The following is a 10,475-nucleotide window of genomic DNA, read 5'->3' on the forward strand; positions in this document are numbered from 1 at the left end:
AAACATCCCTACCCTCTTCAGCAGTATTCTGCTTGCAGACTATTATCTTGGCTTCCATTTCAACAAACTGCTTTATTGAAAAAGTTTGCCTTTTCCATTAGGCTCTTTAAGGGCAGAGATTTGTCTGCTTTGCCCGCTGCTAGATCCCCAACACCAGAGCGGGGCTTGGCCCAGAGTAGGCACCCGAAGTAGTTGTTGAAAGAATTACCTGTTACTTTAGGCAAGCCAAATGCCAGGACGAACAGCCAACTTCAGAGGGTAGGCAATACAGAGAACATGGCTTCATGGCTGTCCTTGGGAAACGGATTTGTACATTGAGAAGAGTTTGTTTGACTGACATCATGAAACACTGCTAAGACCTGGAAGATAAACTGGCTTTAGGACCACTCTATACCTCCCTGGAGTCTGAAGCTGCTACTGTTGCGGGCCAACCACTGAGCTGCCAAGAAAGCAGTTTCCCAGGGTTATAAATTTTTAAATGGACCCATTGTTATCCCTCCCCACCCCACTCGGCCCCAACCCAGATAGACAAAATAACACACACGACACAGTGTATGTAAATATTTTTCAAGGTTTTATTGCAAACCAAAGTTGGTTTATCACACACAAAAAAAGTTGTGTGGTGGGGAGGGGGGAAAGAATTGTACATATTATAACCATGTTAATTACAGTACATTAAAATGGTGGTTTACATTACAAATAAGCCTGTAAGTTTAAATATACTAGTGTTATAACCCAATGTACAGACTTTCTTTATACAATACATACAATTATCAGGAATGCAAAAAAAAAAAAAAAAGAAAAGAAAAACATAAATAATGCCCATTTTACAGGTGACATTTTAAACAATGAAAATACCAGGCTTTGACCGACAACTGGGGCATTGGTCCATAAAAACCCTTTCTAAAAATAGAAATATTTGTAGCAGCAATGCTTTCTTTAAGCATCTGGATACAAGTCATTGCAAGACCATTTTCAATAAATTTTAGTTATTAAGTGTATCTTACAAAAAAAAACAAAAACGGTCTACACATAAATTTATCTTCCAAATATGGAAGAAACAAACAATGTCCCACATTGTAGTGTCCTGCAAGTGTCACATTGATGCTTAGAACTAAACCCATCTGTGATCAAGCATACCACACTCATACCACTGTTCACACAGTAAATCCACAAGGAAAAATAAAGAACTGAAACACTCTGCAAGAGCAAAAGCTTTGGAGCTAACACGATCTCATCAGAAAAGGCACATTTCATAAGATTCGTTATCACGGCCCAGACAGACCTTCCGAAAACCCTTCTTAGAACTGCATCATCCTAATAAGACTACTGCATCTGTCTACGGCGGCACGCAGATGCTCATTGCGGAGATAGCACCATGTTGGAAGGAAGAATAAAAATGAAAACCTCATGAGCTCACTGAGGAGGATGTGCTCTTCAAAAAGCTTCCAGCAAACAGTGTGCAATAAGACTGCCAAGATGTGCAAGCTTCCAGAGATGTGCAAATTCTCTTGTAAGATGTCCTGTCAGCGGGCAGCTCTGCCACGAGGCTAACTAAAACGCTTACAAACACACACAAAATCCTTCAAGACCACCCCGAGGGCTGTTCAGAGGAAAGAGTCCATAGGAGGCGCATAGGAAAAGCCTAGGAAGGCCTCGGCCGCTTCCTTGACGCTGGCTGTGAGGAGGATGCTGTCGGGGGACCTGCCGATGGAGTTGGGGACTGGCTCTTCGGTGAACTCAGGATCGAAGTGCCGCAGGTCACTAGGTCCACTCTATTGAGGGAAGGAAAAAAAAACCCAAAACACTCAGGGTCAAGAATTCAGTGTGCAGACAGGACAGGGAAATCCTCATTTTGGGCTTTAAATACTGGAGCTCAGTATTTGGGGTACTATATGGAAACTCCCATAATAACCATCTATTTCAGGCAAAAAACCCACAGGCCACAGAAAGTTTAAATAACCAGGAGAGTGTTCACTTTTTATCCTTTGATACTGTAATTGATGAATGTGTGGAAAGGTTATGTTAGCTTGGTTGGGACAAAAATTCTACTTTTTACCTGGGAAAATAATGGTTTGTGAATAAAGGATCTGCCAGTGTATTCCTTGGGGCCCTCCCCTCTACCACCACCAACTCTTGACTTCAGGAAGTGTCCTTTGGGCCCTCCTATACTCAGAAGAAAGAGATACTCACCACATTTGGGTTAAAAGGGGGAGTAATCTTCTTATTAATGAGATCATCCCAGTTAATCAGGGAGAAGAAGACATGATTCTTAATCTCCATCTGTCGAGAAGAAACAGGAGAGGAGTTTAGGCAGGTGGAATTCAAGAAGGGCACTGGGGATCTAGTGTGTTTCCTTCCCAGACAGCCCAGGAGAACAGGAAAAAGGTACTCACAAAGTCGTCCTTGGCGCCCAGCCTCTTTGTCCTGTCCTTCTGCAGGAGGCCCTCCAGGAGGTGTCTGGCAGAATTCGTAATATTTGGCTTCAGCTGGAGGGGCTTGTTCAGAATGTTGTCATACATCTCAGCTGTGTTTCGGCTGTAAAAAGGAGGCTGGAAGAAGAGGGGAAACTAATGCTCAGTTGGAAGGTCTGTACAGCACACACGACCAACAGAGAAAAAGTCTTCAACCAGGTTAAGCTAGATTTGACAAAGTCTTTCCCTTAATAGGTTTTCTTTGCCCTGGATTTTTATATGTCTATTTCACGACCCTTATCAGGGAGTAGACGCTAATAAGCCACATTTTCCCTCACATGGGTTAAGGGGGTCATATCTAGTCAAACGTGAATTTACAAAAGAAAAATTCACTAAGAGCTTACTCCAAAACACTTATAAAATAACCAATAGGCCTCTCTTATCAGCATCTGATAAGCTTATTGATAAAGGGGCAAAACACAATGACCAGATCTGCAATGGGGCTTGTGTGCCTGGTAAGTCTGGATTTTAAGACAACCACATTCTAGGCAGCACTATCAAACCAGGGGCAAGATGCCATGGCTCTCAACTCACCAGGCCATACAGCATCTCATATAAGACGGCCCCCAGGCACCACCAGTCCACGGTCCTGTCATAAGGCTGCTTATGGAGCACCTCGGGGGCGAGATACTGAAACACAAAGCAGGAAAACAGAGTTTAGAAGTCTGTGAAACTGCGCAATCCCATGACCAGGCATGCACTTTGAAAGGGCTCAGACCCTGGATCCACTTGCAGGACACATTTCTTTACATTACTTCCTGATAAAACTGCTGGACTGGAAGGCTGACCGGCCAGGTATGTATACTGGTATTTAGGAAGCGACTGGGCAGCCAACAGATAGCTTACGTGGGAATTTACAACCTATTTATGACATGGCTTTTGCAAAAAGCTGGTCTTAATGAAAGCAACATGAGGCCTGGGATTTCTCATGCTGCATCAAACAGCAAATGTATTTTCCTTGCACTCAACTGGACTGAGAAACCTCCGAGAACAATCTATCCTTCTGGTAGAACTTAATTTTTGCACTTGGCTCTCCCAGGAGGGGGCAGACCAGGCACTAAGTGGAGAGTGCTCCTACCTCAGGCGTGCCACAGAAGGTGGATGTCGTGCCATTGTGTTCGATGTTCTCCTTGCAGAGCCCAAAATCAGTAAGGACAATGTGTCCCTGTGAATCCAGCAGAATATTCTCTGGTTTTAAGTCTCTGCAAAAAAAAAAAAAAAAAAAGTTGTGTTAAGTTAATTTCACTTCATAAGAAAGCCTCTGTGAAATAATAGCTTGGGGTGTTAGAAGCATTTCCAATTCACTGTAGCTGTATAGTGAATAAAAAAAGGGAGTCCTTGTTCTGCTAATCTATTCTGGATTAGGCACAATCCTAGCTGGCTAGTTCCCTGGTGGCATGGAGTCAAGGCAGCTCACATGCCAGGGGATCTGGTTTTAGGTGACCAAGCTGTAAATAAATACAAATTATTTTAAGGCTCTGTCAAAGACTAGGGCTCAGTCTCCTTTCTACCCGGGAAGGTAACCTTGAGAACTCTCCAGCTTACCTATAAACGATGTTCAGGGAGTGCAGGTAACCCAAGGCACTGGCTATTTCAGCAGCATAGAAGCGAGCCCGTGGTTCCAGGAAGCAACGCTCCCTCTGGAGATGGTAGAACAGCTGCAGGAGACAGAACAAAGTTAGGCTGGGTTGCCAAGGCTTGATAACAATGCATTTAATTAGTCTCGACATATATAGCTAAAGGGGACAATTGCAGGAAGTGGCCTTAAATAGTCTGTTAACTATTTGCAACCTTCAGGTTGAAGGAAAGGCTAATTCTGGTAACTTTTCCCCCCTAAATATCATTGAAAAACTTTCCTCTCAAACTAAAACCAGGAATGCCATGCCCAGACACCTAAAGGTTAGCTCACCTCTCCACCGTTGATGTAGTCAAGGACAAAGTACAATTTGTCAGCAGTCTGGAAAGAGAAGTGAAGGCCCACCAGGAAAGGGTGTTTCACATTCTTCAGTAGAACATTCCGTTCTGACATGATATGCTTTTCCTAGAAAAAGGACAATTAAAGATTTAGTGGCAAATTTCGACTTGATACCAAAATTCCAAGGTAAAACCACTCAATGAATGTCTATCTCCAGCTCCAGTCCATCAAGTGCATTTCGTACCTCCTTCTTTTTCAGGATGGCTTTCTTCTGTAAAACTTTGACTGCATAGAATGCTTCTTCTGCTTTGTGTCTTGCTAGAAGAACCTGGAATTTCAACAACAAAAAAATCATTTTGCTATCTATACCCACGGAGAATGTTAAATGAATGTGAATGAAAGACTATAAATTATGAGGTCTTCAGATCTGAAATTACCTTCCCAAAACTGCCTTTCCCAATCACTTTCAAGAAGTGAAAGTCAGATGGTTTAGCATGAGGATTGGATGATGGGCCAAGGTTGATTTGCTGAGAAGGACTTGGCTGGAAAAGAAAAGTTTTCTTTTAGTATCCTTGCTTCAAAGGAACACAACAATCAAGGGCAGGCAATGTAAAAGATGCTCCATCTGCAAATGACTGAGGCAAGCCACCACACATCATAGACACAACCAAGACTACTTTTCATCCATACACATTAATATTTCAAATGGGAGTATGGAAATTGTACACAATCGTGTCGTAACCAGATACAACTTTGAGGCAACAGGCCTTTTAAAATACTTCACTGACTCAATAGCTAAGTAAGTGCTTATGTCACTTGTTATGCCATTAACTAGGCATTCCTGTCTTAATACTAATTTCTAGAAATGCTACTGTAATCCATCAACGTAGGAATACTAACTGACTCATTTACAAGATCCCTCTACAGAAGCATCACAAATAGAGAATACTTACTGGAGGAGAAGGGTTGGCATTCATAAGCTCAGGCTCCTGAGGTTGGGAGATTTTCAAAATGGACTGAACTTCAGGGCTGCAGAGAAAGGAACGACTTAGAACCTCCTTAACTCGACACAAGGTGGCACAGTAACACCAGTAGTTTCTGGCTCAACTTCTCCCCGAACAGTTCCGAGTGTTTCAACCAAAAACACCCGAAGAAATTACTCAGTTTAAGAAAATAATAGCCAAAGGAAATAAAAAACCCAGTTAAATACAGGGATGAGGGTTGTCCTTCACCGCAACAGGGGGTGAATTAGGCAAACATGAATATTTTATCTTACCGCTCCAGGACTGGCCAAATCAGCCCATTAGTTTTAATGTTTAAAATGTTTTCTTCAACTGGGACTTAAAAGAGAAAAGGGCTCCCACCCCCGGGGAAGGCTTCAGCTTTCTGATCTCAACCCTCTGATGAGAATGTGTCTTCACTGCTGGTAAACTGAAACTCTACTACTTATTTTTATTTCTCCCGGTCCTCTCCAAAACTTACTGTTTGCATGCATAGGAGTTATTGGCAATCTTCTGAATAAAGTCGTTCAGGCCCATCCTCCTCTGTTTCATGAAAGCTGTGAATTAAGAGAGGAGAAACAAACAAACGTCTGGATGGCTTCGTAACGTCCGACGCCACACACACTAATCTCACGCGCGACCTTAAAAAAATTTCCACCTCACATATCCTAGAAGTTCAGTATTAATTCCTACACTCACCGATGAGAATTGCTACCATTCCCCTCATTCTGGAGTAAGTGAGGGTGCCCCTAGCAGCCTCGGCTTTCACCGTCATCTCCGCAGAAAGAGCGCGCAGGGTGTCGTTAGGGACGGGAGACCGGCTCAGCCAACACTGGCCGCGCGCCTCGCCGCCCGCTTTATAAGCCCTGAGCCGCCGCAGGGGCGGGACCAACGCGACAATCAGGAAGCGGCCCCGCCCCGGCCCCGCCCCGGCCCCGCCCCGAGCCCCGCCTCCGGCGGTCGCGCTGCCCTGCAGGCTGCTCCCTCCCGGGCGGCGGCGCTCGGTTCGGCCCCCGGCCGGAGGTCGAGACCGGGGCGGGGGCGGGGGGCGCGGGGACTGCCCGGGAGGCCCGGCGCGGGTCTGTGAATCTGCCTCTCTCGGCTCCCCGGCCGGAGAGAGGGAAACCGCAGGCGGGGGGCGGGGGGGGAGAGGGAGAGTCCGGGGTAATTTTCCACCTTTCTCATTTATTCCGCCCGGCTCGGAAATCGGAGTCGCGGCACCGGGGCGCTTTCCGCCCGGTGCTCGGCCAGCCGGTGGCTCTGTGCCCGCTCTGGTTTGTCAAACCCTGACTGCCGATTCCCTCCCGGTCCCGGAGCCGGCCCTCTCCCCTCACTCCCCCGGCAGCCTCATCAGCCCGCACCCGGCGGCCGCGCACCCCCAGCCCGAGGTGTCCGTCGGGCGAGGGTGGCCCCGCGCGCCCTCATCTGCGGGGTCACCGTGGGTCCGCGACGCCGGGCGGGTCCTCCGCTCCCGCCGCCCCCTCCCCAGGCCTCCGTCCCTCCGCCCTGCGAACGCGCACCCACCCCGGTCCCTCTCGCCGGAGCCGAGCGACTAGCGGCGGAGCGGGACAGTCCCCGCGTGGCGGCCGCGGCGCTTACCCAGGCCGGTCAGCAGAAAGGACTCGCTGCGTTTCTGCGCCTCGGCCCTCTTTTTGTGGCGGGGCCGGAGCAGAGACTCGAGCCGGGCCCTGGCCAGCGCGCCCTGCATCTCCCCCATGGGCAGCGGCCGCCGGGCGCGCAGCGGGCGAGGGCGACAGGAGAACACTGACGTTTCCTTGAAGGAGCCGCCGTGACTCAGGCCGGGCAAGATTTCCTGCCCCGAGACCCAAAACAAACAAATGGCCCTTGTGCACGGCCGAGCCGCTTCCGAAAACGCCTTTTTTGTGCTTTTGGCCAAAGCCAAGCCGGGCTGCAAAATCCCAAAACTTGGAAGCGGAGGAAGGAAGGAAAGAAAGAGGGAAGGGGGAGGGAGAGGTCAGGAATGTGTAGGGGAGGGGGCGGAAATAAAATTCGTCTCTGCACTAAAGGAAAAAAAAAAAAAGTACAATCTGCGTTTCACATTTTTCCCCCTAATCTTTGAGAACATTCTGTCCGTTCCGCATGTAATTTTTTTTTCTTGCATCTTTAATCTCCGCCACGCCAAGAACACGTGAGGAAGTGGCAAGTTCGGGGAGTGGTGGCTCCGTGCGAGGCGCCGACCTGGCGTGACCCCGGGCGGCGGCGACTCCCCGATTCCCTCTCCCGCTCTCCCACCTGAAAACTCTGCAAGGGCGCGTTACATTGTCTTAAAAACCCTCAGTTTGTCCTCGTCTTCCCTACCCCTCCGGTTTATTTCAGCGCTGACCCAGGAGTCTTCTTACAGTTTAACCACCTTGCTTTTTCTCGCAAGTCCCAGGTAAACTGAGACTCGCGGCCTCGTGAAGAGTAGCCGGGTGCCTGCGCTCCAGAGAGCGGAGGAGAGAGGGTAGCTCGGCAGAGCAGCGGTGCGGGGCCTTCCCGTCCCCCCGCCGCTGGGAGATGCCTGGGCGCTGCAGTCTGACCGCCGGCGCGGGGCCTCGGGCCAGCGCTGGGCGGGGGAGCCACGAGCAGAGCGCCGGGGCCGGAGCGGGAGACGGCGGCTGCAAGTTACTAAGCTTTGCAGGGCCGGTACCTGGCGCTTGCTGGTGCTCTCTGCGGTGGCTGCCCTGCCCTGCCCCCTGACTGTCAAGGGCCCTGCCGTTTTTGAGTTGCATACTGGGTCTGACACACTCCGAAATACCAGCTGTCAAACCCAAGAATAGCACGTGAAGCGGTTTTTCTTTCGTCCTGGGCAGGGATTTATTTTGCAGGCACAGCCACCTCATTTGCCCTAATATGATCTGTAGCCTCCGAGGCTTCTTGGTTTGCTCAGTTGCAACAGCCCCAGACTGGGAGAAGGGAACACACATTATCTCTCCCGGAGAGTGGCTGGGAAATGTTGCTCAGCACCCACTGTTAAAACACTTCTCAGTGCCTGATACTGACGCTCCCAACTCAAGCACGGTTTAGGAAACTCCAAATCACAGTAACTGGCCCATTACTGCTTCCTCTTCCATGGATTCTTCATATAATACGACTTTGTTACCGCCGGTGCCCCCCATACTGCGTGTTCCATTTCAACTAGCCCAGCCGGTCCCTTATCCCACACCATCCCGCCCCCTTTTAAGATAGCAAATTTGCCCTGGGTGTTATATGCAACCCATGAATCACTACATCAAAAACTAATGATGTACTATCTGTTGGCTAATTGAACTTAATGAGAGAGAGAGAGAGAGAGAGAGAGAGAGAACACAAATGTGGCAAAGCCTGCCCAGAAACACCAACCTGTACCAAGATTTCTGCTTGTTTGTTCTTAAAACGTGAAACTGAGAAACCTTCCATCAGACACCATGCCCTGCATCCCCACCTCCTGTGCCTTCCCCAGGCCAAGGAACCTCAGATCCTCTAAAGCACCTTCATTTTACCCATTCCCTCCAAATTATAGTAATAAAAGTACACAAACCTTTTAAAGGGGATTTTATAGCTTCCTCTTTCATTCTTCAGGTTGCCTAGGCTCTGAAGGTCGGGGATTACTTTCTGGAGGCTGGAGGTTGAGCTCAGTTATGGCTGGAATAGCCTCCCTGCTATGTGCCTGATAAGGCTGGAAGCTGAGATGAGGGGGAGCAGAGGAGTGCGAGGCAGCTGTCCTGCTCTGTTTTGTACCCCACTTTATATAAAGGCAATTTACATACAGGAAGGGAGCAAGCTGCAAAGTTCAACACTGGGCCATTTATTCTCTCCATTGCAACATCACTCAGAAAATTACAGTCATCAGCGTCCTGAGTTTATTACACCCCCAGTAAGACACACAAGAAATGTAACTTGACTGATTATCATCACAAATCAGTCCAGAAAAAATTCAAAACACATGCAGAGCATTCATATTTTCAAAGAAGCTCTGCCACATGCATTCCAGGAGGAACGTGGAATTCAAGTTAGAGGGCTCTAAGTGGAATAGAGAAGAGGCACAACCATATGATTTGTGGTTGGAACAGAAAAGGAACGTCTGATGTTCTCCTTCCTCCCCCTACCCTAATGTTCGGCAGTTGGAGACGGATGGTCTGCTAAACTTATCATTTAACGTAGAGAATCAAGTTGTTGAGACTGGCTTTTCTTCCAACCGGATACCTGAAGGGTGGAGCAGGCGCCCCCTGTTCTGTCCCAGCAACCTACTAAGACTTCCGAACAGGAAGGTGACACACAGCGGCGGGTGGATGCGGTAGGGGGGCTGGTAGACGGGGGGAACGGTGTGAGATGCGGGCCTGTTAACTGCACAGGCTTTGGGTTGCCCTGTGGCCGCTATTCAAATGCTTGATCTGTTCTTCCTTCCCGTCGCCAGCCTCTTTCTTTGGTCCAGAGCGTCTTCCTACCGGAGGAATCCAGCCCCTTTCCTCTTACTCCCTGGTGGCGAAGTGGCCAGAGTTGCATCACCAAATTGTGCTTGTAAATGCAACCCAGAGGGCGATCGTGTTCTCTGGTTGAACCACTCTGGAATGCAGAATTTCCCCCATTTCTCCTGAGGTTTAATCAGTTCCAGGTAATTTCTCTACGACACCTTGTGCAGTCACAGAAAATACAGATGGCTTGGTAGGAGATAGGCTAATTACCTCCGCACACCCCCCCCCCCCAAGCCAGTAATCTTATTTATGCCTCAGAGTGGAGAAGCTGCAATCAAAACACTCAAATGGAAATGATTCACCAAGATACAAAGTTTGCACTGAAACAAATCATTTTCCAGTGCATGTGTATTTTAATGCTTCAGAAAATCACTTAGTTCTTCTACTTTAATTTTCCTTAATGAGGGACTGTAAATACTGCAACCTGAAAGCTTTACTAAGATAGGACCCTTTTCATTTAATTCGCAGGCTCAGAAAACAAATTTCTGATATTTCTCAACATATGAAAGGAAATATTTTGAGAAATATTTTTTAAAGATTTATTTATTTATTTTAGAGAGAAAGAGAGAGAAAGCGGGGTGGCGGGTAGGGAAAGGGAGAGAGAATCCTCAGGTCAACTCCCTGCTGAGTG

At 48.1% G+C, this 10,475-nt stretch overlaps 1 protein-coding gene across 4 annotated transcripts; it reads right to left on the reverse strand.

The window, feature by feature from the left end:
- Positions 1-555: 555 nt before the first annotated feature.
- SGK1 (serum/glucocorticoid regulated kinase 1) lies at positions 556-9,082 on the reverse strand. Of its 4 annotated transcripts, none has more exons than XM_045865585.2 (12): positions 8,911-9,082; positions 5,872-5,947; positions 5,343-5,418; positions 4,827-4,931; positions 4,634-4,717; positions 4,384-4,515; positions 4,020-4,132; positions 3,553-3,676; positions 3,009-3,104; positions 2,397-2,552; positions 2,194-2,283; positions 556-1,775 (listed from the first exon to the last, which is right to left on the reverse strand). In XM_045865585.2, exons 1-12 carry the CDS (start codon positions 8,942-8,944, stop codon positions 1,608-1,610), a joined length of 1,254 nt encoding a protein of 417 aa, XP_045721541.1. In that variant the 5' UTR covers positions 8,945-9,082; the 3' UTR covers positions 556-1,607. The 4 variants fall into 4 exon arrangements, with proteins under 4 accessions (XP_045721541.1, XP_045721539.1, XP_045721540.1 ...); XM_045865583.3 differs by lacking the exon at positions 8,911-9,082 and adding an exon at positions 6,990-7,175; XM_045865584.3 differs by lacking the exon at positions 8,911-9,082 and adding an exon at positions 6,090-6,269.
- Positions 9,083-10,475: the final 1,393 nt, after the last annotated feature.

Source organism: Mirounga angustirostris, unplaced genomic scaffold, assembly GCF_029215605.1.
Source record: "Mirounga angustirostris isolate CCGP_5_RB_7025 unplaced genomic scaffold, mMirAng1.0.hap1 SCAF_8, whole genome shotgun sequence".
NCBI classification, from domain to species: Eukaryota; Metazoa; Chordata; class Mammalia; order Carnivora; family Phocidae; genus Mirounga; species Mirounga angustirostris.

Coding starts and splice junctions, on each gene's coding strand:
- SGK1 (XM_045865583.3), bottom strand. CDS start 7,107: ATGGGGGAGATGCAGGGCGCGCTGGCCAGGGCCCGGCTCGAGTCTCTG. Junction 5,948..6,989: donor CTTTCTGCTGACCGGCCTGG/GTAAGCGCCGCG, acceptor CTTAATTCACAG/CTTTCATGAAACAGAGGAGG. Junction 5,419..5,871: donor AACTCCTATGCATGCAAACA/GTAAGTTTTGGA, acceptor CTTTCTCTGCAG/CCCTGAAGTTCAGTCCATTT.